Below are 26840 nucleotides of genomic sequence, written 5' to 3'. Positions count from 1 at the left end.
ATTTCGGAACCTAGGTTATTTGGCATTATAATTGACTTCTAAAAATATTTATTTTTAAAGATTTTATTTATTTATTTTTAGAGAAAGGGGAATAGAGGGAGAGAGAGAAATATTAATGTATACCTGCTTCTCGCGTGCCCCCTACTGGGGGCCTGGCCTGAAACCCAGGCAGTCCAGTGCCCTAACTAGGAATCAAACTGGTGACCCTTTGGTTCGCAGACTGGCACTCAGTCCACTGAGCCACACCAGCCAGGGCTGATTTTTTTTTTTTTTAACTCAGGTTGTTCATGAAGTCATCTTGCAACTTTTAAGCTTTCAGACTTTAGACTTCAGTATTCTAGGTTAAAGTCAATTTTATTAGTCATAGGACCATGATTATCTATCTCTAATGGTTGTCATGTATGCAGTTTGAAATGATCTTACCTAAGAAAATTTTTTTATTTGCCATGTGTGATGTAAATGTCACTCACAATAAGTTTTGTTTTAAATGTTAACAGACTAGGAGTTTCTATAAAGCCAAACAATAATGTTTGAAATTGCACATGAACTGTATGCCAGTAGCAATGGAAAATTAGTGAAAGTAACTGATTATATTCATTATCTTAATAGTTCACAAAGAACACAAGAACTTATATCCTTTATGTTATTTCTGAAAATCTGCATAAATAACCTAATTATTGTCTTATACCATACCTCCTTAAAACCAAGTTAAGAGCTTAATGTGATTAGATCTTAACTGTCTGATATTTCTGAATTTACTTAAGTTAAGGATTGTATGCTTAGAAATCACCTTAATGTTTCAGTAACATTCTTTTATGTCTTTGAAGGCATAATTTTAGCCAAATACGTACTTGGTGACATGCTTACATGATAACCTAAAATTAGTGTTTATTGTCCAATAGTTGTAAAAGATAAAGCTCTAATTTGTACAAATTTCTTTTCTAGTATTATAATGACTATGGAGATATCATCAAAGAAACAATGAGTAAAACAAGACAGATAGACAAGATTCAATGTGCAAAGACCCTTATTCTCAGTTTGCAACAGGTAAGACATTAAGGGTACCAGCTTAGGCTAACACAATTAACAATATAGTTTTCAAGGTTACAGTGGAAAAATGGGTAAAGGATGCAATAAGCAATTCATAGAAGTAGAAATACAAGATATTTAATCTTAGTAGCAGACATTGTGCAAATGAGATTTTTTTTTTTGAGATTGTTTTTACTTTCAGACTGGCAAGTTAGGCAAAACCTACAGCTGTCTTAAGTTATAGGGGAAGTAGGTATTATCATCAGTATATATTGAATCAACCTTCCTGGTAGGCAGTTTGATATGTTTGAATTTATCATGTATATACCATTTGAGGCAGCAATTCTACTTTTAAAAATGTATCCAAGATATTAGGACAAGTTTACAAAATGAGTGTACAAAATTGTACTTGACAACATTGTTTATGATGACAAGGAATTAGAAATAATTCAAATGTTCATCAGTAGGATATTGGATGAATATATGATGTGGTTCATCTCTGCCATGAATATATTATATAGTACTTAAAATTAGTTTTAAGTAGGTCTATATTCATTAATGTGTAAAAATTTCCACAATATAGATATAGTTTGAAAATAAAGTAAAAAAGATTATAGTACAGCATCGCTATAAAATTGTACATTTCTATGTCTATCTGGAAAAATAATCACTAAAATGTTACCTGTAGTTAATTTGCTTTGGTAGGTTTCAAGTGAGTTTTACTTTTTTCTTCATATACTTTTATATTTATTTTAATGAGTATGGTCTTTTATTATTAGTGTGATTTTATTTTATAAATGTGTAAGTTAGAAATCCATTAATGAAAACAATGAAAAGCTCCTTTAAATGCCACAAAAATTAGAAATATGTTTGCAGCCTTATATTAGCTTCATCCTCAACCTATTTTTTTTTTTTTGTAACAGTCTTATAATCAAAATTCAATAGTCATTTTCACTTTGGCAGTGGCAAGACAGATTTAATTAGGTAAAAATTATTTGCTTAGTATACTTTTGTCTCTAGAGATGAAATGCATGCAAAGCATAACCCATTTCAATTTGATAAACATTCTTCTTGCTTTTTAGAAATCTAGGTATGAAAGTTCTTAATTTTATTTGCATACTCTATTAAAATTAATAGGATTTAAAAGGTTTTAAAAGGCAGCATTTTAAATAATTTCTGTTCTAATAAAATAATAGCTGCTTGCTGTAGAAAGTTTAGGAACTAGAAAAATGTAATTTATTCTTAATTTTTTTCACTCAATAACACTTAGATTTTATAGCCTTCTTAGTCCTTTTTTTTCTTTTTTTGTCTTTCTTTTTTATGGCTATATGAAATTTTATTTTTCAAAATTAAGTCATCGTACATTCTGTTTTGCAAGTCTGAACTTTTCATATTAATAATTTCTGAACACTTTTCATGCCATTAAATTACTTTGCATTTTTTAAAGTATATTTTATTGATCATGCTATTACAGTTGTCCCAGTACCCCTCTTCCCTCCAGCAGTTTCCCTCTCCTTAGTTCATGTCCATGGGTCATTCATCTAAGTTCTTTGCCTTTACCCTTTCCTATATTATTCTTAACATCCCTTTGTCTATTTTGTGCCAACCAATTATGCTTCTTAATCCCTGCACCATTTCCTCCTTTCTCCCCCTTTCCCTTCCCAGCTGATACCCCTCTAAATGATCCCCATACCTATGATTCTGTTCCTATTCTAGTTGTTTGCTTAGTTTATTTTTGTTTTTATTTGTTAGATTCTGTTGTTGATAGTTATGAGTTTGTTGTCATTTTAATGTTCATAGTTTTGATCTTTTTCTTAAGTAAGTCCCTTTGACATTTCATATAATAATGGCTTGGTGATGATGAACTCCTTTAGTTTCACCTTGTCTAGGAAGTACTTTTATCTGTCCTTCCATTCCAAATGATAGCTTTGCTGGATAGAGTAATCTTGGTTGTAGGTTGCTTTTCATCACATTGAATACTGCTTGCCAGTCCCTTCTTCCCTGCAAAGTTTCTTTTGAGAAATCAGCTGACAGTCTTATAGGCATCCCTTTGTAGGTAGTTCTCTTCTTTTCTCTTGCTGCTTTTAAGATCCTCTCTCTTATCTTTAACCTTTGGCATTTTAATTATGATGTATTTTGGTGTGGTCCTCTTTGGATCTAGCTTGTTTTGGACTTTGTGCTTCCTGGACTTGTATGTCTGTTTTCTTTGTCAAATTTTGGATGTTTTTCTTCATTATTTTTTCACATAATTTTTCAATTTCTTGCTCTTCCTCTTCTCCTGCCATGATTCAGATGTAGGCATGTTTAAAGTTGTCCTGTCCCAGAGGTTCCTCAGCCTCTCCTTTTTTTTTTTTCAATTCTTTCCTCCTTCTGTACTGGCTGGCAGTTTATTTCTTCTTTATGTTCCAAATCATTGATCTGAACCCTGTTTTCCTTGCCTTCACTACCAATTCTAGGTGGATTTTCCTTTGTTTTACTTGGCATAGCCTTCATTTCTTTTCTCATGCGTTTGTTGTACTTAATCTTCTCTTGTCAAGTCTGTGAGCATTGTTATCACCAGTGTTTGGAACTCTGTTAGGGTGGCTGTCTCCTCGTTGTTTAGGTCTCCCACTGAAGCCTTGATCTGCTCCCTCTTTTGGGCCATACTTCTCTGTCTCCTCAACTTGACAGGCTCCTGTGTTTGCTTGCCTCTACGTCTTAGGTAGTGCTGTTGCACCTGTTATGTTGTAAGGGGTGGAGCTTTCGGAAGTTGTCGGTGTGGAGAGACCTGTTTCACCATGTTGTGGCGCTGTATGTGGGGGAGGGGTCTGAGAGAAAACAATGCCACTTTCTCAGCACTCGCCCCTTTTCCAGGCACTTCTTCTGCTTCCCATATGGGACTGGTGCCTCTCTAGCTGTTGCCCTGGTTGTGGTTCCCAGAATGGGTGTCTTTGCAGACATTATAGTATTGTGGGGGCCTCTAAACAAATGGAGTCTGCTGAGAGACTGGCAATTTCTTTCTGTGCCCCAACTCCCACTGGTTTGCACAGTCAGAAGCAATGAGGCTTTATTTTCCCCAGCACTGGAACCGTGAGCTGCACGGTGTGGTGTGGGGATGGGATCACTACCCAGGTGTCACTCCCTACTTTTAAAATGTATGTCTGTGCTTTCTGCCACTGGCCACAGCTATTGCCCTGCCATTGCCGCCACATTGCATCCTTTCCACCCTGGCTCTGCCCCTCCTACTTGTCTGGATGAGTATTTCTTCATTTCTTTGTTGGATCCATGCAGTTCGATTTTCTGATACTTCTGATTGTTTTTCAGTTTTGAGGTAGTAGTTGTAATTCCTTCTTAGTTGTGGAGAGAGGTACAGCATGTCTACCTACGCCTACATCTTGCCCCTTTTGTCTGCATTTAAAATGACTGTATAGTATTCCATGTTATATAGATTGACCATAATTTAATCTCTTCTTATTTGATGTTGATTTTTTAAAAACAATCTTTGCCATTAATAAATAGAACTAAAGCATTTTTGTTTTTACATATTGTACAGAGTTTTAGATGAAGTCCGTTAATTAGAATTGCTTGTCAAAGGACATCAAAATTCTAAACTAACTACATTTTGCCAGATGGCTTTGTAGAAAGGAAGGTTATCTCAATTCATGTTCTCTACAGATCAGAGCACTCGTTGCACTGTATTTGTATCAGTGGTAGTTGCTCTTAGCTGTTTAAAAGCTTGGCAGTTTGGTAGTTGAAAAATGACATATTGTTTTTCTTACTTTACAATGAAAGATCTTGATGTGAGATTCATTATTTAAAGGTAAATAGCAGAGCATAGTTATTTAGTGGGCTTTTTTTCCTTTACAGTTTTATATGCTATCTTAATATTTAGTTAATTTTAGCAGAATAGGATTTTGCCATAAGTAACCTAGAGTTTCTCATCTCAGTAACTATCTCTAGTATGCATATATGAAGTGCTGCAATTTTGGTCATTTGTATCATGTGTTTTAGAAATCCTTGTTTTTGAATAAAATACAATGCCTCATTTATGGATCATCTATTTTAAGCAATTTTTAAGCAGAAAATATGTTATTTTTAAAGATGTTAATAATCCATAGTTATCAAAAAACTTTAACATGCTTGCCTTTCCCCCCCCCCCAAACAGCTTTTTAATGAAATGATACAAGAAAATGGCTATAATTTTGATAGATCATCCTCAACATTCAGCGGCATAAAAGAACTTGCTCGACGTTTTGCTTTAACTTTTGGACTTGATCAATTGAAAACAAGAGAGGCCATTGCTATGCTACACAAGTAATCTCCAAATATTTTATTCAGCTGTCCTGTTTTTTAATCATTAAATTTTTTGAATCTAGTTCTTTTGTTTAGAATAATCAAATTCAGTTGATGCTTAATTATTTGTTTACAAATCTGTGGCATATCTCTTTTAAGAACCAGTTATAGTGCTGTCTCCATTAACACATGAGTTGGGACTAAAACTTCTTTTGTAGAAAGTCTTTGCTTTAATTAAAACCATACAAAATCTTTATAAATTATGTGAAGAAAAGCAGCATATATTCATCCATGTATTACAATACTCTTAATAGGTTTTGTCATAATTTCACTTGAAATTTGATTCCTTTATTTGGAGTTTTCTCTTTCTGGTTCTGATCTCTCTTGATTTGTGTCTCTTTTACTCATGTTGCTTACTTAATTATAACAATATTAAATGTTTCCCTACAGAAATGGTTTTGCTTTTTAAATTAATCCCATATCTTCCTCAGCTTTAATTTATTCTCGTTTTCTCACTTTACTCTGAAAAGTCTCAACTTTTTTTTTTTGATATTCTAGGTAATATTTAAAGACCATTTGTATAGTAATTATTTTGAGAAGTAATATATTATTTCTTCATGTAATAGCCTTCATTCTTGTCTCCCCATTTTCATCTGGATTGTTTTTTACACAGTACATTTTAGATAGAGTGCAATGTTGGGTTGTTGTCTCGATTAATAGTAGAATTTATTGTTAATTACAATGGGCCCTGAGTAGTGTTTAATTTTTAAACTTAACTCTTAAATGGATCATTACAGATAGCCTTTACTCGGTATTTTTAAGTTACTCCTGTGTATTTTAGTAGTTCTTTTTTATGTCTTAAAAAATACAGAAAATATATTGATCATTATATGAGGGCATTTGGCTTATTTTCTATGGAAAAGAGAACTGAGGGAAAAAATGTAGATGTACCAAACCACATTCTAGCTAAGGGCTAGCTGGTGTGTTTGTGTGCCTGTGTGTGTTTTTGTTTTGCTTTGAAGAAACTAACAGTGGCATAAAATGTAAATATATCTGCTTGTTCTCATATTATGGCCTGTTTATTCTCTCTATTCCTCAGATTAAGTGCATGGCAAAGAAAACTTTTAGTAGTGGAATGAAAGTACATAGAGAAATTTTCTTTCTAAGTTATTAAATTTCATATTGTAGCTCCTTAACTATTTATTTGTCTTTTTTTCTTGCAGAGATGGCATAGAATTTGCTTTTAAAGAACCTAATCCACAAGGGGAGAGCCATCCACCTTTAAACTTGGCGTTTCTTGACATACTGAGTGAATTTTCTTCTAAACTACTCCGACAAGACAAAAGAACGGTGTATGTGTTAGAAACACTTACTTTTGTTTTGGTATTCTTATTGGTATTCTTAAGGATCGATAGTTATATTTGATTTATTCCCTTCTATACATAGACATTAGAGTTGTAGTGATCCATCACGAACATCTTAGTCAGTGTCCTGAGTTGCGACTTTACTGGGAAGTAGAATTCTCTCTTTTTATCTTTTTACTTTAACTACCAGTTCTGTCCTCACCAGATTGTCTAAACAGGATACTTTGCTGGTATAGTCTCCTAAAATGGCGACTTACATTCTAAGAGGGCCCAACAGATGGAATTAAATTTCAGAATATTCTCCTACCCTCCCCATCTCGGCTTGTAGTATAAAAGGGCAGAAGAAAATAAGTAACTTACAGTGTAGATAACCTCTTCTGAAAGTCCACCAGTAGTAGTTTGCATTTAAAGATGATAATATATTTTATATGAAATTCTAATGCACACAAAACTAACCTATGCTAGAAATCACAGTGGTGGGTACTTCTGGGGTTGGGGAGATTGAATGGGAAAAAGGGACACAGTGTTGTCTAGGGCCATGGGAATGTCCTGTAGCTTAAAAAGTGTCTTGGTTACATGGCTGCATTCACTTGAAAAACTGATCCAACTGTACTCTTAATTTCTGTGCCTTTTATTATGTATACTTAATTTAAAATTTCATTGACATTCTCAATCAGAGAAATACAATTTGAAACAATGAAAAACCATTTCTCACTTAGATTAGATAAAATTAAGAAGCCTGAGAGTCCCAAGTATTGCTGAGGATGTGGAGCAATAGGCACTATGCATTTATGATAACAGCATAAATTGACACAATACCACTTTTTGGAGAAGCTATTTCACAATGTCCAGTCAAGTTTAACCTACTTTATGAACCAGTAATTCTGTTCATAGGTAGATGCCCTAGGGAAATTTTTGCACATGTAAAAGAAGGGACTGTTGTATTTGAATAAGGAGAAGCTTAAAGCAAAATCTGTCAACTAGAAAATGAAGTCAGTAGATTGATATACAATGTAATATCATACAGCAGTCAAAATGGTTAGATTTTTAAAAAGTAAACATAATTTTTTATTTTTGGTTTTTCAATTACAGTTGTCCCCTTTTCTCCCAATTCCTCTCCCCCACGCAACCCACCCCCTCTCCCGCAATCATATCCCTCCCCGTTGTCCATGTCCATGTAATTTTTAAATTTTATTAAATACCCAGTCGTTCAAATTTCCAGTAGTGTCCCATGTCATAAATTACTTTTATTTTAGTTTATTTGATTTAATTGGGATTGAAATAAGATTCACACATTCCAACTGATTACTCTCTTTTGAAACCTTAAATAATTTTAGCTTCAATGAAGCATAATTGAAAAAATTGTAATATATTTAAAATATATAACATGGTGGTTTTATATATGTATACATTATGAAAGGATTCCCATAATTGAATTAATTAACCATCCATTACCTCATATTTATTTTTTAAAATAACACTTAAGTTCTATTCTTCAATTATAAAGTATTATACAATATTATCAGCTTTAATCACCATGTTACACATTAGCTCCTGTGATCCAGCTTTACTGAGATACAGTTGACATATAATGTGCAAGTTTAAGGTGTACAACATATTGATTTGATACACTTATACATGGGGAAATGATCGTCTCTAACATTAGCTGTCACTCTTCCAAAATAGTTAGAGTTGAAAAACATAATGTCGATTGCAAAAAGCAAAGTCCCAAGTATGCAGTGATGTTTATAGACAAATATGTATTAAAAATACAAACATGTGCTCTGGCTGCGTGGCTCGGTTGGGGCATGATTCTATGCACCGAAGGGTGGCTAGTTTTGATTCCTGGTCAGGGCACATGCATGGGTTGCAGGTCTGATCCTCCCATCGGGTCGTTTACAGGAGGCGACTGGTCCATGTTTCTCAGCTCGCTTGTTCTCCCTCCCTCTCCCCCCCACCCCCCTTTCTCCCTTCTTTCCTTCCTCCCTCTCTCCCCCACCCTCCCTCTCTCTAAAAATCAATAGATATTTGTACTCAGGTGAGGTTTTAAAAAAACTACAAAAATATGCTGCATGGGGATGATAAATAGCAAATCCAGGTCAGTGGTAACCTCTGTGGCAGGGAAAATAGCATCAGGGAGGCTGCTTATTTGGAATGTTCTGTTAAACTGTGTGGTCAATACACAGTGATAAATCTCTCTGCCAGTTAGTATATTTTGGTTCAAGCTTCATATCTTCTTTTTTTTCTTTTAATCCTTACCCAAGGACATGTTCATTGATTTTAGGGGGCGGGGCACCGATGTGAGAAACATTGGTTGCCTCCCATATGCGCCCCGATCGGGGATCTACCCACAACCTAGGTATGTGTCCTGACCAAGAATCGAACCCACAACCTTTGGTGTGCAGAATAACACTCCATCCAACTAAGCCATCTGGCCAGTGCTCAAGTTCCATATCCTGTCACAGACTGGTAGTGGTTCTCAGACTGATAGCTAGTTCACAGACCACACTTTGAGGAGTGCTGTATTATTGTGTATAGCTGAAATATATTGCAGTTAAGAGGAACTACTAAACAAGTAATGCCAGGCAGTATGTTTGTAACTGGTATTTCCTGTCCCCTCTTTGATGGTGTTCAAAACTGGTAATTTTGAATTGCACCTCACAGTTAATTGACAAAAATTGTGTTCATATATTTGAAGCATGATTTAGACAATAAAGCTCTGAACTCTTATTGTCAGAAGCCTAGGATTTTAATCATGGTTACACTAATTTTTTCATTTTTATGACCGTGAATATGTTATTTATCCATTCTTTCCTTGTCAATGTCAAATGAGGATGTCTCCCTCACAAGGTTGTACTCATTAAGTTGAAGCATCCAAGAGAAAAACATCTAGGACATAGTAGTCACACAAATGTTAGTTGAATTTTGATTTCTGTGTTATATATAAGCCATAAGATCCATGTGATACTTTGGGATCCCAGGGTAGAGATGTGTGACTTCCATCAGGCTGAAACCTTTTTTGCCGGTAGGCATTGACCATATCTCATTCATCTTTATGTCTGTCCGCAGTGCCTGGGCATAGTGGACACTCAATTAATACTAAGCAGAAATGCCCTGAACGGTTTGATTCAGAGTAAGAATCTTGAGAGACAAAATTGCTCATCAGTGTATTGATGAAGCTGAGATTGAGTAGTAAAGTTATATGCACTTGCTGTCATAGCTAGGGGTTGATAGAACTGGGACTAGAACCCAAATTGTATGATTTTAAATCCTGTTCTCTTTCCAGAAATATGAGTTTGAGTTTGTTCTAGCAGAGGACCTGAGAAGTAAGGATAGGAAGAGACATCTTGAGAAAGAGAACATTAATGTCCTATAATTGTTATTTTCTGTTGTGAGAAAATGTGGAATTTCAACCATTATTTTGTTTCATTCTAATGTACTTTACTTTTTATTTTATTCTAAATGAGTCATTGAATGTTCCATGTGGTATATGAGCCTTAAGATTATTAGGAGGAATAAACAAATAGAGAAAAAACACAGCTATTACAGTTTTACGTATCAAAGCTAATGGTTTCTACTTCTTTTTTAGGTATGTTTACTTGGAAAAGTTTATGACATTTCAGATGTCACTCCGAAGAGAAGATGTATGGCTTCCACTGATGTCTTACCGAAATTCTTTGCTAGCTGGTGGTGATGATGACACTATGTCAGTCATTAGTGGAATCAGCAGTCGGGGGTCAACTGTGCGGAGTAAAAAATCAAAACCATCTACAGGAAAACGGAAAGTGGTTGAAGGCATGCAGCTCACACTCAGTAAGTATATAGTGTATTCTCTTTATCCCTTATGTTTATCAACTGAAGTGTTATTAAGGGTCACCTTATTTTTTTATTTGAGATTTGTATTGTTAAATAACATATTACACAGGGTGTTCATTGTATGTAAATATACTATTTTAAGCATTTACTATACATAAACTCGGTTCCTCATTTTTCAGATGAGAAAACTAATACAGAGATGTTAAGTGACTTACGGAAGGTCACGCAGATAATAAGCAGTAGAACCAGGCAGGCTCACTCTACAGTGCCTGCTTTTTCATGTGCTAGATTCATAGGGCTACGGACTTGATATTATAGAGCTAATTATTACCTGAGGGATCACATCCATCTAGTTTCAAGTGGAGAAACAGACTCAGAGAGGTTGCAGCTTTTGGATTTCTGTGAGGAGGTCATTAATTATGCAGAACTTTATAGAAACACAAATTTCTATCTAGACTCTTAGAGGTAGTAATGCATTATGACATGAATCTCTTGGACTCCTAGCACTCCAGGGCTGGTTCAAAATGGGCCTGGGCGCTTTCTTCCTTTCCTTAGGAACCTTTAAACAAATTGGCATAGTTGTCAAAATTTGTTCCAGTTATTATTGCTGAGTAACAAACTGCCCCCAAACTTAGAACATAGCAGGGCCATGCTGCCTGGTGCTTCAGTTATAAAACCTCAAAGTCTGATGACTCGGATTATATGGCGGCATCATTACTTACAGATATATCTTATGCTGGCCATCAGCTGGGACCTCAGTTGGACTGTCTCCCAGAACACCTACTTGTGACCTCTTCATGTGGCTGTTTGGTTTCCCCACAGCATGTGACTGGACTCCAAGAGTAAATGTCTCAACAGAGGTGGAAGCTGCCAGTTTCTTAAGGCCAGAAAGTGGCATAGCATAATTTCCACTGTATTCTGTTGATCAGTCACAAGGCCCAGATTCAAGGGAATGGGATGTAATCCCCACCTCAATCTGAGGAGTATAAAAGACTTTTGGGGCCATTAAAAAAAATTGCCAAATGATTTTTTTGCCATTATCAAGTGTATAGTGTTTAAAACTTCATTGTCCCATGGATTAATGGTTTTAATCTTTTGTCCAATAATATAAAGACATAAATGTATAATTTGTACAAGCTTAGATTATACTTGATTGGTTATATAGTACCAATATCCCAATCAATGGGGAATTATTTTTATGGTATCCCTGACCACTTAATTTTCCTTATTTTAATAGAAAAGTTATCCAATTAAAAGATGATGTTTCCTGCATATCATTATAACTTTAAAAGTTTTTCTGATTTGAACAAATAGTTAATAGTTACAGATTTGTGCGGGGCCACCAAATCATTTTTCCTTAGATGTTATGGAGCATGAATGAATTGGTATTTATATAACATCCTAAAGATAGATAATCAAACCAGACACTTTAATTTTTATAGAAAAAGTTGGCATTCTCTTTGTTTGGGTTTTTGGAGAAAGTCACAGAAATTGAGGCATTAGTAAGTTTGAAGAAAGAAGGAGAAACACTGATACTTTAGCCAGACAGTGTAATTCGGAAGACAAAATTGGAGTCTAAACACAGTAGAACTTAAAGGTTGATGTAATTATATTGCAAATTGTGAAATTTATGTCTTAATCCGTCTATTACTAAGGTATTAGCCATTAGTGCATTTTTCTTTGCACTCTTCCCTTAAATACTTACTTGTATAAATGCACATATGTAATCTTCTAATAAAATAGTGTTTCTCCAAACTCAAGTTCAGTCAGGTGCTATTAACCACCCCCCAAATTGGTGATTTTTAAAAATGACTATGAATTCAGTAACTATGAATTTAGTAAATTTGTCTTTTATTAATCATGGCAGAATTTACAGATACTTGAACAGAAGTAGGTTTGAAACCTGGTAGTTTTAGTCCAGTGCTTAATGCCTATGAATTTGTGCTCCCCCTTGAAGTTATTCTTAAGTCAACTCAGTAGTGAGCATTCTACAGAATGGGACCCAGTCTCTCATCGTCTCCATTCCCACCTCTAACCAACCTGGGCTACACCGTTAGCTTCTTAACTGACCAGTTTACTCACTAGTCTTCACATTCTTAAGTCCAGCTTCTAAACTGCCATCACATACTTTGACTAAAACATGTAACTCACCACATTGATCTCTTAAAACCTATAGCAGTTTCTGTCACCTTAGCACAGCTTACAAAACTTTCCGTAAATCGATTCCTGCCTCTTTATTCATTCAGCATTACCTTTTGCTGCTTCCCCCAGGAGCACCAAACTCTTAGTTCAAACAATATGAAATTGCCACTTTTGTAAGTCAAGAATTGCTAAATAGCAGCAAATTAGTATCATGCCTCAGTGCTTTTGGTTATGTTCTTCCCTTTGCCTAGTTCACCCAATATCTAGCTAGAAGCCACTTCCAGGTAATTGGCTCTGATCCCTCTCATCACTCCAGTTCCATCTGTGCTTCCCTCTCTTCTAGCATTTACCATTCTGTGTTGTGATTGCCTGTGTTTTCTTCACAACTGGACTGTAGGCGCAGGGTAGGGGCTACACCTTACATACCTTTGTATCCCCCGTTCTAAACACTTAGTATGTGAAAAGCAGGTGTTTGTTGACCTGAGCAGGTTGTATTAGACATCTGATGAGTCAAAATTAGTGACTGAACTTCATCGCTCTTTTCTCTTTCAGCTGAAGAAAGCAGTAGTAGCGACAGCATGTGGTTAAGCAGGGAGCAAACACTGCACACCCCAGTTATGATGCAGACACCACAACTCACCTCAACCATTATGAGAGAGCCGAAAAGATTGCGACCTGAGGATAGCTTCATGGGTGTTTATCCAATGCAGACTGAACACCATCAGACTCCTCTTGATTATAAGTAAGTACACGTGATCATTTTCTGTACTATAACTTTATTAATTACATAGAAAAAAGTTAAGTTAAAAGAAGAATAAAATTCTCCTTGAAGCACGCAGGTAACATGGATGTTAGCTCAAAGACAGCAAGAGGAAACAAGGCAACAACAGGAGAGAGCAGCAATGAGCTATGTTAAACTACGCACTAATCTTCAGCATGCCATGTAAGTGAGAGTGCCTTATTGTCTGAGTCGAGGAAGTTCACTAATTCATTTTAACATATTTTCATGTGTGCCTTATCTAAAAATTTCAGCAAACTCTAGAGTAAGCTGAAATACTCAAGGAACTAAAAATTGGTCTTTCCAACAGAAACAAAAAACTTTTAAAATATTAATTAGTTAGCTAAAGGACCAATCTTAAGTCAATCTGTTGGAAAAGTTAAATCTGAATCCTTGTTTTTTTTTGTTTTTTTGGTTTTTTGGTACACAGAATCATAGCTGGAAATCCAGTTTTGTCACATCTTAATTAATTCCCCACCTTGGTTCAGGCCCTCATCTCTTACCTGAACTATTAGTTTTCTAACTTGTTTTCTTCCCTCAAATGTCCCATTTATCCTCTCGCCAAACTCGCCCCTCACTCCTGCCACCGCCACCCCATCATTCACACCACCATCCAGAATTACTACTCCAGAATAAAAGTCCCATCATGTAATACTTTTACTTAAAACCTTTCCATGGCTCCTCATTGCCTACAGGATAAAGTTGAAACTTGTTAGCTCATGGCATGCAAGATCTTTCAAAATATGGCTCCTGCCTACATTTTAGTATCATACCCCATTCCATGGCAACTGGTAAAACCATCATAAAAGAACAAGCTCAGGTATCGCCTTACAAGAAGCTGCGGTCATCTCTGCTCTCATAATGCTATGTGTATTTATATTTCTTATAGCACTTGCCACATTGTATTATAGTTATTTGTTTATAAATTTTCCCTTTCTCTAGACTGTGAGCTCCTCAAGGGCAGGGACCACTTTCATTGCCTGTCTGTGCTTGGCACATAAAAAGTGCTAGGTAAATGTTCTTTGAATGAATACATGTCCAATGCTAAAATAATTGTAGTGCAACTTTTAAATATTTTGTTTTTATTGGTGTCTATATGAGAGCTTTATAAATATTTATTAGTTTTGGCTCCAAAAGAAATGTCAGTCTTTAGATGATTGGCACAAAGGGAAAGATATGATGGTTCTGATAATTTACCATTTGGGGTTTGAAAGCTTTGTATTTGTAACATAATGTGAAATGTGTTTTAATGCTGGGAGATTAGTAATTGTTACCTTTTCAAATTTTAGTTTGCTTTGTTGGCTTTTAAATGATGAGAATTTCACTTGTTTTTCCTAAGAAACTACCATTTACCATATGAGTAGTGTCCTATTTAAATTCACTTTAGGGATCTGCGGCAGTCTTAGGAGCCTCTATAAGAGTGCAGTCTATGACATGTACAGATTCTGACCCCAACTTGTCTGATGTGGTCAGCATCTATTATAGGTTGATTCTGTTTCCTATTCTTGCCTCTATGGCCACATTCCCCTTAATATATGCACTTAGTTAGCGCTGGATTCAACAACTAATTTCTTAGTTTCCCACGAGTCCAAACATTCTAGAATTCTGCTTGCATTCATTTGGTCCATGTATCTCCCCTGAAAACTTCCCACCAGTCCCATAGTTCTTCCACAACATCTCATTACTCAATACCATTTGTCATTATTCTTTTGTTTGTAGTTTGTTTTACTGCCCCTTAGAGATGACTACAAGAGGTTATCTCAGTTAAATAATTATTACTGGAAGAATCTTTGGTTGTTGTACCATAAGTGACAATCACCTGATCCTTTAAAATATTTTTGTTTTACAATGATTTTCCTTAATGACATCTGCCCTATAATTGAAAATACTTCCAAATTTTCTTTGGTTTTTGATAGTTTATATTATATAGTCTTCCTTACACTCCAAATGAAATATACAGAATGGGTTTCTGGATTTCTATCACATAGTCCACAAAACACACATTTTCCCCTCACAGTTGCCTCCACTAAGACTCAACATAGTATTGTGTAAATTGTAAGCGAGCATTCAGTAAATAATTGAAGGGAGGGTAAGGTTTTTCAATAAGTGAGGAAAGAAGGAAATGTTGGCCAGACTGGGGAACAGCAAGTCACCCTCAATTTCACGATTACATTGACTCCTTTATGCTGATCTGGGTTTATTTGTGGACTTGAAATTAGAGTTTATTTCTTATAACATGTGATAACACAAAGAAATTTTGGTTTTAATTTTTACTTTACTTTCCTATGTAAGTCTTAGTTTTGAGTTTCCTAGGACACAATCTTAAGTTTCAGCATAAATGTCGCTCATTTCTTTTTTGAGGCAGAATTAACCTCTTTCAATATATTTTTATATCACCTGATTCATGTTTCTCTTGCAATATTTATCACATTTTGTCATAATTATTTCTGTTTCCCATAGTAGATTGTGAGCTCCTTGAGGGCAGGAAGTGTGCCTTAATTCATCTTTATTTTTTTCATCCATAGAACAAAGTAGAAGCCTGGCACATAGTACGCATTGTGTGAATGAGTGAGTGAGTGCCTGGTACACATTAGGTACTGAGTGAATGAGTGTGTGATGAGTAACATTAACAGTATATATTAATGAAAATATATGTATTTTGAAAATGTTATTTCTCTGGTCTCTGTTTTATATTTGTTTATTAATTTGTACCCTGCTTACTATCAAAAAGGATTTGAGGTATCTTGTCTGTTCCCATGTGGGATATTCTCATTGAACGTTTATATGGGATATCAGAACTGTCAAGCTTAAATGTACCAAAGTAATGCAGAATAAACATAACTCCTTAGCAGTTTTAGACAAGTGAACATTGGGGTTTTGACATCATTGATGACATGATCAATGCCTAATCATTTTCCCTGACCTTTAATTCCATCATTTTCCATTACCCTTGAATATAGAGAGCCACATAGTTGCTGCCAATATATCAGTAGTCACAACATTGGTTCAGATCTTGACCTTGTTTTATATTTCTCTAGTCGGCGTGGTACAAGCCTAATGGAAGATGATGAAGAGCCAATTGTTGAAGATGTTATGATGTCCTCAGAAGGGAGAATTGAAGATCTTAACGAAGGAATGGATTTCGACACCATGGATATAGACTTGGTAAGAAACAGTGATTTCTGTAAAATTTTCCAAAGTTCACATCCTTTGGAAATTAAGTGGGGCATTTTTTAGAGGAGAAAAATATTTGCCGTGAGAGGTAAGTTTGCAAAATTATTTTTTAAGCATTTATTTATTCATTTATTTTTAGAGAGATGGGAAGGGAGGAAAAAAGAGGAAGAGAAACACATTTGTGTGTGAGAGACACATTAATCAGTTGCCTCTCGCATGCCCCCAACTAGGGGCCTGGCCCGCAACCCAGGCATGTGCCCTGACTGCGAATCAAACCAGTGACCTGGTTTGTAAGCTGGCGCTCAATCCACTAAGCCACACCAGCCAGGGCTGCAAAATTATTAAATAAAATAGTTGCTAACTGTTCAGCTACATGAGAAGGAATTGAGGACAGGGTGAGGTTGGTGAAGATAATAGATCCTAGTTTACGATGATTAACTTTCATGTTAATTTAGGAAAATATAAATTTAAAGAATACATTTTCGTCGGCAGCCGTCCGTCTCGAGAGACGATGGTGTAGCTTCTTAAGTGTCTATCTGCACCGCCGAGAATGGCTGTGCAGTCCGACTCGGGAGTGACACGGCATCTGTCTCCTCCCGTGTTGAATCGACATCTTGCGATGACGCTGGAGTGTCCTCTCCAGTGGAGCTGAAGCTACAGAGCCTGGGCAGGGTGATATGGAGGGTCTGCTGTTGCCCATGCAGCAGACCCCCCCTCTCTTCGCAGCTGAAGGAAAGAATACATTTTACGTAACATTATACCAAGTATTGTATTACCTTAAATTTTCCATTTATTTAACATCAATAAAACAATACATTATTAACTTGATACTACCCTGTTATTGAAACAGATTTTCATATCAATATTTCTTTTTGCCACGTGCCTCATTCAGCTTCATGAGGTAGATTGAAAGGATTGAGGATACTGAAGCTTAGACAATTAGTCTATCCAAGGAGACAAAACTAGTAAGCAGTAAAGCTGAGACTTATAAGCCAGGTCTTCTGATTCTACTTCTCAGTGTACCATGGTGTGTTCTCTTTAAAAGGAAGAAATAATTAACTGGTCTCTCTTCAGAGTAGTGTAATATGGCGCCTTTTAAAAAATGACTTGAGAAAAGAATTTTTAAAGTAAAATGAAAAATGCATCTTCCAGTTTTTATCTTTTAGAATAATTTTCCACGAATGAATTGCTTTTGTTTTTTTTATTTAAACATTCTGTAGTTGGAATGTACAGTATTTTTAAAGTATTGTAAGGTAGACTTACAACTACATAGGCAATGTGAACATTTAATGATAATTAATTTCAATATTTTCAGTCACTCTCTGACTTATAGATAAGACAGTTGTCAACTTCCTTCTCTTTTTTTCTCTTAGCCACCATCAAAGAACAGACGAGAGAGAACAGAACTGAAGCCTGATTTCTTTGATCCAGCTTCAATTATGGATGAATCAGTAGGTTTAATTTAAATGTGCCCCAGGATTGCAAAATCAAAAGTATGGGCAACCCCTAAGTTTGAGGTGGAAGAGCTGATACAGCACATCAAGAATGGATAACAACAATTGGGCAAGAGAAAAAGAGCAGGCAGAAGGGGTTTCAGGGGAAAGGGAGAAGGGTGTTGTAGTAGAGGTCAGAGATTAAAAGTATGTTTGAATCCTTGGCAAATGGGACTTAAGGAATTTGTACTTTTCGTGTAGGCTTGAGTTACCCATTGAGTGGCATGATCAGAATTGTGTTTCAGAAAGATTTCCTTGGCATTTATGGATGGATAGGATGAATGAGAGGAATAATAATCATAATCATATAAAGGCATGGTGAAAAATAGAACTGAACTAAGACTTTGATAATAAAGAGAAGGGGATTGAGATAATTGGTTATTAACGATTGTCAATTCTATTTCTTAAGTACCTCTTATATCAGGCCCCACTGCCATATTTTCCCCGACAGTGCCTTGATTCATTCACGTCCTCCTTAGTTTTCACTTGGACCATTTCAGTAGCCTTTAAATTGATCTTGCCGCTGCACCTCTCCTTTCTCTCTCATTTGGGGTCATCTTTTTAAAATGCAAATCAGATTCTCTCACAGTTTTAGGTCTTTAATTGATTTTTTTCCCCCATTGATATTAAGAAAAATATTCTGACTCCCTAGCCTGGCAAACAAAGCTTTTTGTGATCTGACTCCTTTGCCAGCTTAACCTTGGCCTTTTCCTTACATGTATCCTGTGCTCCAGCCGTACCGAAACCTTGTAGTTCTGCTGAGATACATTTTGCTTTTTCATGACTCCATGACTTTGTAAGTTTGTCTCTGTCAGAATTGCCCCTTTTTTCTCTCCCTAGTGAATTTCTTCTTTACCTGAGGAGTTTTTGCTGACCTCTCCAGATAGATACTTTATTCTCAGCTTCCATAACACGGCATATACACTTTTATTTTGGTAATTACTAGGTTGGTATAGTGAAATAGGATATAACACTCAGTAGACTGAACTCCAGGCAGTGATGATTTTTTTTTCATTTTGAATTCTGCCTAGCACAGTAGGTGTTTAGTTTTATTTGTCAAATGAATAAATCAGTTAAGTGCCCTTTCATCTCACTATTTATGCCCCTTCATAACATCTACAGCCTCAGGCGACCTCGTCCTATGAGACCTGCCTTCTGTGTCCCAGTGTTTGCCATCTCTCCTTGCCCTCCCTCACCATGTAATCTGCCTTCAGATAGCTCTTGGGAAGAATTTTGACTAACTCATTCTAACGTATTAGTAAGACTAGTTAGTTATTTGAGCCAAAAGACAGTTTTATACAGCAGTAGGTATAAAAATATTCAGACAAGCCACCTTGGAATCCTTTTTAAATTAGTGTTTGCCGATCTCTAATGTGCATATGAGTCATCTGTAGGTCTTATTAAAATGCAGATTCTTTTTTTTTTTTACTTTAATCAGTAGATACTTTATTAAAAATTTTTTTTATTGTTGTTCTGTTACAGTTTTCCCAATTTTTCTCCATTGCTCTCCACTGCCCCCTCTAACTCTCCACAGTTAGTCCCCCACCCCGTTGTCCATGTCCGTAAAATGCAGATTCTGTTTCAGTAGGCCTGGGGTGTGGCCTGGGATTCTGCATCTGTAGCAAGTGCTGTCAGTGCTTCAGGTCTGCAGACCATAATCAGTACCATAGGTGACCTAAGCTTACCCATAAGTCTATAATTTAAATGCATATTAAAGTATATGGTTCCCTGATAATCTAGGAGTTATGTATCTTCCCAATTTGTTAAATAAAACATGAAGGTAGTGATTGTAACGAGGAGAATCTTTTCAAGCAAATGTGATGAAATGCATTAATTCAACAATTTATTGAACTAGAAGTTGGTGCTAATGTGAATAAGACTCTCCCTTCCCTCTCAAGGAGTTCATACTATAGTCCACCTTGACTATAGCTTTTGCACCTGATACTACGCTAGGCATGATTTAGTTTGATCCTCGCAGTAACCTTGTAAGAAAGATGGTGGGATCCCAATTTTGCACCCAAGCAAACTTGGACTGAAGAAGTGATTCAGTGACTTGCTCAGAGTTACAAACCTTCAGTGTCAGAGTATTAATTTGATCTGAGTTCCTTTTGATTTAAAAATCTCATGCTTTCTCTACTGTTCTACTTCCCACAACTAAAATCAGACCTCATTTGGAAGAAACACCAAAAAAAGTAATTTAGAACTTGAAATCCTTAACTGTAGTCAAAATTGATGATATGGGCAGTTAGAGATTGCCTTGTTTTTTCATTTGTTCACCTAAAGTCAGGACAACTTTAGGCATTTATTTCCTTGGTCACCAACTAGATTTACAGAAAGGTGTTCTTTTGTTTACTAAAATAGTGAAATAGCAGTGTGAATTTTATGTACATATTTTTGCCATGTAACATTTAGAAAAACTAATTTGCGTGAGGCCAAAGATAGGTATCTAATAATTATTTATAGAGAACTTCTGGAATTCTTGTCTTTATTGAATATGCTATAATTAAGGAGATAGTAAGTAGTTCAGTTGCTTCTTCTAAAATTAGGAAAAGGAGCACATGCATGACTGCCTGTAGTTGTATAGTGCTACCACATGATGGCAGCAGTCACATAACCGAGTGCTCAGTCTTTAAAGGTTCGTGTATCTTTAGATGTTTTTGACCATACATACGCATGTAAGATAATACCAGTTTATTTTTAAATATACATCACTTTACCTCATAATGTCTCAATGATAGCTTAAGAAATGGAATAATGGAAAATTTTTAGTGCAAAAATCTGTTTGCCCTTATACAGTAGCCTACATCTGTTTTTACTTAAGCCTGTGATAAGTGAGTCATTAAAACAATAGTAAAATTGGAACTTAAATCTTTTTATACCCAGTTCTAAAATTCTCTGATTCTAAGTGAAACAACCAAGAGTAGCCTAGTATAGGTACTTTAGGTTATTACTAAAGAAACCCTAAATGTATCTTTTATAACATGATAGCAATGTAATTCAGAAATGCTAATATAAAAACTGCGAGCAAATCGGTTTGGGGTTGCATAAACATAAGATTCTAGATTTATGATTTAGTTAGCTTTATATCTGAAACAACATTAGTTTATCCCATTGTACCACTGGTTGCTTTCCTCTACTAGTGGGCGAGTATTGCCACAACACACCAAAGCTTGCTATTTTGTGCTTTTTAAGTATATGCTTAATCATTTATTAGTGTTGACACCAGAAACAGGTGTAGTTTAGGTCAGCACAAAAAGAGAATGTGTCCCTAATGTTATTCTTCTCCTCTGTTGATATTCTCTTATTACAAATGTCTGTAGTGTAAAATTGGTAGAAGAATGGTTCAGTATGATGGCGCTAACATAATGTTTTAGTAGAAGAATCTACTGAAAACCCAGTCTGTACCAAAAAAAGATTCTTTTCAGGTGGTTTCTAGTTAGGGACTCTGTTTGGAAAGGACTTGAGTTCATCTTCATGCCACACTACGCTAAGAATTGCTAATTAAGATTTTACCCTTTCGTTCATCATCACACCTTCTCTTACCCAGAGTCACAAGTGTTATAGCTAGAAGGGACCTGTAAACATCTAAACCTGTTTGGTGGAAACATTCTAACCACCCAGACTCTGACTAACCAAAAAAGGAGAACTCTGAACCTTGTTGGCGGGTGGGGGAAGACCAGGGGTGAGTAGTGGTGGTGATGGTTTTGATGGATGACAGGTAAGAAGTGAGGTGCATTAATCTTCTTTGTTCTCAACACTGGGGATTCCAAACACTTTACTTAAATATTCACTAGAGGGAGGTTGCAATCAGATAGATAACAGTTTCCTGGTCTGAAAATACACAGTTTCTTCAGATCAAAACAAGTACAGTAATGAGTTTTATGACTTTTGCTAAAGTGAGATTTAATTTACAAGTAAGAGAGCCCTCTTTGATCCCAGTTTGTAACTCATTACCTCTGGCTTTTAATATCAGTTCTTACTAGCTTATTATAGTATTTAAAAGTATTACTACTTGAGTAGCCTAACTTTTAGTATATGCAGCTCAAAGGTACATCTTGTTCTTATTTAATGAACAAGGGGGAGTAGCTCCATTTATCATCTGCTTTCCTTTTTTTTTTAAGTTACAAGTAATTATTGGGTTTTACCTAAATTCTTTTCCCTACTAGAATGTAAAGAAAAGAAAGCATCAATATAAGTATGTTCACCCAGATTGCACCTTACTTACTTGATTTCTTAAAATATGTAGTTCTGTCCTTTCACTCAGGCCATACTTTCTAAAGAAAACGTACCAGTATTATTCTTGGATGTTTTTGTTCTACATGTTCAAATGCTCTTCACAGGGCAAATGAGTGAGTTTGCAAGACATTCTTAAGCTCTTTGCTGCAAACCTGTGCCAGAAGTATATGTCAAGAAGGAGATCTGTTCATTCATTTAACAAGTGTTGAGTGGCAGTGTTCAGGGCATTATCTAGGCATTGGGGAGGGGTGTTTAAACACATGACTGATAACTGGTTCCTGCTCCTAGTTATATTTGTCAGGTAAGTAGCATCTTGATTAGGCCTGTTATTCTATTATACATTGATGGTCATTTTAATTTTAGAACTGCGTTTCTAAAGAGGGGGATTTTTCAAAGTAGTTTTTATTACCATGTTATTAAAATTAACAATGAAGTATTGTAATAATTTACAAAGAAATGAATGACAATTTTAACGAGATTTTTTTTTCCTCTCTCTCTCTCATTAGGTTCTTGGGGTGTCAATGTTTTAATACCAGTACACAATTTAATCTCTGGTGAAGTCATTTTCTAAGTGGAAGACGAAATTTTAAAATAAAGTGTGGTAGATACAGTGAAATTCTGTACAGATTTTTCTCTAAGGAGAATATGACATGCTTATGCTCACCAAGATCAAGTGCATTGAGGGGCAGTTTTGTTTGCCTGAAAAAAGTAAAGGACAAGTAAACAATTTGATGATAAGCTACAGTTTTTCTTAGAAAGTAAATATTTTATTTATGCATTGTTAGTTGGCTTTTTGAATCAATAATTTCATGCTTTTTTTAAAGAAAATATAACAATCTGAAGAGGCATTTGGTACAGACATGAATTCTCTGACATTTATTTACTGGGTATACTAAGTAATGATGACCTCTGCTGGATTTCTGTTTACATCCAAGAAATAAAGTTAAGGATGGATCTATTTCCCCACCCTGAAATCATAGGATAGAATTGTTTTTAGCATTCTAAATTTAAATGCTTAAAACATCAATCAAAGCTTTCTTTTCAATATTGTAATTGTGGAGAAAAGTAAACTTGTAAGCAGAACTTTTACAATTTTTTCATCTAAAAGGTATTTTAAGATATTTTTAAAATTCAAGAGCTTCTCTATACTTTTCAGAAATATCCAGATGCAGTGAACTGCCAGAAGGTAACCAGTCTCAAACATGCTTATCCCATTATCAACCCTGAAAGTTTGCTTGTCCTTTAAGATAAAAATGTAATGTTGTGATATTCCTTCCAGTAGTGCCACTGTATTTTGTCTCCAAATAAAAGAAGCTTATTGTAGTATGTTTGCAGAAAAATTCTAAACAAAAATTATACAGCTTATTAGAGTGTGGGAATAGGGTTCTAAATTTTAAATAAAATTATATATATATATAAATTGGTGCTGATTTTATAATTGCGCAGTTTGTTTAGTTTTTTCTTACTTTTAAATTCCAACTTAAAATTATGAGGTTTCAGAAATATATTGAAAGTTTAACAATGTTTAAAAATAGAAAAGCATGAGTGTTCATGCTTTAAAATGATTTTTAAATTTGTATTTTATATTGTTTTATCTATCTGTCTTTGCAAGCAGTCTTCAGGTTAAAGATACTTCTAACAGGTTACAGTACATTTCCTCTGTATGTAAATTAGGTGGGATAATAGAATTCATAACCCATAATATTCTTTGAAAGCTAAGCTTTAAACTTCATTTTATGTCCTTTCACAAATAAGTTAGTTTAAAACAGAAAGTGGCCACTTGCCATTTTGACATCAACTCATTTTGCGAGGCTTAGGCAGCTAGACATCGTTTAAAACAAAATATTAACTTATATTACATGTGTATCTTTTGTCAGTCGTCTCTCAGTTCTTGAGGTATATTATTTTAATCATTCCATGCCTTAATATGCTTGCAATACAAGAATATCTTCAGATGGGTGAATACCAAAAGGTTTCCAGTTCTTAGAGTCAGAAATCGACAAGCATTGGGCTGTGGTAGCCAAAAACCATAGGTTAGTTAAAAAATCATGATGAATACAATTATTTTATTAAATCATGGTTAATAAATGAAACCAAACTTGTCTAACATTTTCCACCAACAAACACTGTTATGTGCAAAAGTATTGCCTATGTTGTTTTTCACACCACTGCATTTACTAGAACTGCTGAGAGGACTGTATATATGATTTTAAACCTAAGTTGATTTTTTTTCCCACTCTTGAAAGGAGTACTTCTTTGTGAAAGCAGTTCTTACAGCTTTGTTTTCAACCAGCTAAAAATGTTTTATATATTACTCTAACCTGTTGTCCTCCACATTCTATTGTCCTAATTGTACTGTTTTCTGATTTGTATTTATGTCTTGAGACAGTAACTTTTTGAATAAAAGTAAACCTACAGTGTGTTGTATGTTTTATCTTTTGTACTTGAAAGAGGAGGGTGGCTATAAATGGTTTAGAAAGTAAAACTATTGTCACACCTTTGGACATGCTTGGGTAGGAATAATTTCTAGAAAGCATTGCCATTTTATATTTTTAGTAAATTATATATTTTTAAAATGAGACTAAATCCCTAATTGGGTTATTATTTCAAAGTATAAACCCATGACCATTATTGCTTTAATTTTTATCTGGTATGGGTTAAACACTTTTTAAAATAGCTTCATTGTTCATCTGGGATATCTTTGAGTCCCTACGATGTGCTAGGCATGTGTTGTTAGATATCTAATGGTAAACAAGAGCACCCCCCCCAATAGATCTAGTGGGGTAAACAGGGGAAAATAACAATAAGGAAATAATAATAAACTTATAATAGGTGCTATCAGGGTGTGCTTAGCTAGAGAATGAAGGTGTGTTTGCGCGCGCATGTGCACCTATCTATATCTAAGTAAAACCTCTTAGTTAAAAGGCTTGTGCTTGGAGCTGAGTGAAAGCCAACATTTGAAAAAAGAATTTAGTAATTGAACTCTTACTGAAAATTTAGTTTTTAATGTGTTAACAAGATTTGCACTGTGCTCTGATTGGCATTGTAAACTGATTCAAAGCAGTGTAACACTGGCAAATTGGTCATTTAGGCTAATTTATAGTTAATAGCATAAGACCAGTCTTCTGTCATTGGGGATTCAGAATTGAACATACTAAGTGATAGTGAATAGCTGGGCACTGTTTTAAGTGGTTTACATGCAGTAACTTATTAAGCATCATGATAATGTGTACATGTTATCATCCCCCAGTCTACCCTCCTCTTTTCTTTTTTTTTTTTTTAAATCAGAAGGCAGTGAGAAAAATGAGGCACAGAGAAGTTAAAAGACCTTGGGCGAGTTTATATGGCTAGTAAGTGACAGCTGTGTTTTAAGTCCTGAGAGCATGGCACTGATACATAAGGACAGTATAGATACTTGCATAACGATAAAATGGCACATTCTTTTTTGTAGCATGGTGAGGAAATGGAGTATCTTTAATTGAGTGGTGTGAGTCAACATTGTCCTTAATATGCTACCCAGCTGGCTTCTCTAGAGTATAAATTAAATCTGAGCCTTGAGTCCATCAATAATTAATAAAGTTAATAGTTCCTAAAGTTGAGAGGGAGGGGAAGAAGAGAAGGATAACCCAAAAGAGTTGCCTTCAACAGGCTGCCACAAAGGGATTTTATAAGGATTTCCATGGACGAATTCCAGGTCAAGTAGATTATTCTGGTAGCTGTAATGACTCATCAAAAGAAAGTGAGGCCATAAAGCCCAAGGCCTCTGGTTATAAAGAAACTGGGTGATGAAGCTTACTAAATGCCACTTTAGGTCAACAAACCCTCTGACTAACAACTGTGTGCCTGGCCTTGTGCTAGCTGCTGAGCAAAGACCAGTAAAACAGACTTTGTTTTCAAATTGCTTACAGTTCCACTGGAGGTTGGGATACAGATGCAAAACTAGTAAAATGGAGTAATTTCAATGTTTCTGCTGAGTATTAAGGGAGCCCAAGGTATTTATCTTTTTTTCTTTTGGTATAAAATTCATATAAAACAAAATACACAAACTACAAGTGTGTGTGTGTGTGTATTTTTTTTGAGTTAACATGAGAGCTGCTTAACCAAATCCCTATCAAAGGCATTGAACATTATCATTAACACAGAAAGTTCCTTTATACTCCTTACCAATCAGTCCCTGCTTTCATCCTTTCCATGGAGGGAACAGCTGTTCTTTCTTTCCACCATAGATCAAATTTGGCTCTTCTAGAACTTGATACAAATGAAATCATACAGTAGGTATTTTTGTGCAAGGTTTCTTTCACTCAGCATGTTTCAGAGATTTATTCATGTTGTATCAGCACTGTATTCAGTAGTTGATGGACATCTGGGCTGTTACCACTTTGAGGCTTTTATGAGTAAAGCTGCTACTTGAGTTTAATTTTAAAAGATAAGCAGTAGGTTGGGTGAAAAGGGACAGGGTGAACAAGGCTGAGAATTGCAGGCAGAGGGGGTGGCATGAAAGACCATCAGAAATGCAAACCATTTAATAACTTCTTA

The 26840-nt window shown here is 35.4% G+C and overlaps 1 protein-coding gene across 5 annotated transcripts in view; it reads left to right on the top strand.

Moving 5' to 3' along the window:
- The window catches only part of STAG2 (STAG2 cohesin complex component), a 121464-nt gene extending 96743 nt beyond the window's left edge, over positions 1-24721 (top strand). For 3 of the 5 annotated variants that reach the window (XM_090265276.1, XM_090265277.1, XM_090265278.1), the window contains 9 exons: positions 946-1047; positions 5174-5322; positions 6525-6653; positions 10255-10478; positions 13176-13365; positions 13456-13566; positions 16440-16566; positions 17949-18026; positions 22811-23488. In XM_090265276.1, coding sequence (XP_090121402.1) covers positions 946-1047; positions 5174-5322; positions 6525-6653; positions 10255-10478; positions 13176-13365; positions 13456-13566; positions 16440-16566; positions 17949-18026; positions 22811-22834 — 1134 coding nt within the window. In that variant the 3' untranslated portion in view covers positions 22835-23488. Of the gene's footprint in view, positions 1-945; positions 1048-5173; positions 5323-6524; positions 6654-10254; positions 10479-13175; positions 13366-13455; positions 13567-16439; positions 16567-17948; positions 18027-22810 lie in introns of all 5 variants that reach the window. The other 2 variants (XM_090265282.1, XM_090265279.1) reach the window with 2 other exon arrangements.
- Positions 24722-26840: the final 2119 nt, after the last annotated feature.

This window comes from Furipterus horrens, unplaced genomic scaffold (genome assembly GCF_987537825.1).
Source record: "Furipterus horrens unplaced genomic scaffold, mFurHor1.1.pri manual_scaffold_17, whole genome shotgun sequence".
NCBI lineage: Eukaryota > Metazoa > Chordata > Mammalia > Chiroptera > Furipteridae > Furipterus > Furipterus horrens.
The sequence above is the reverse complement of the archived record's forward strand: the minus strand, read 5'-3'. Positions and strand labels throughout refer to the sequence as shown.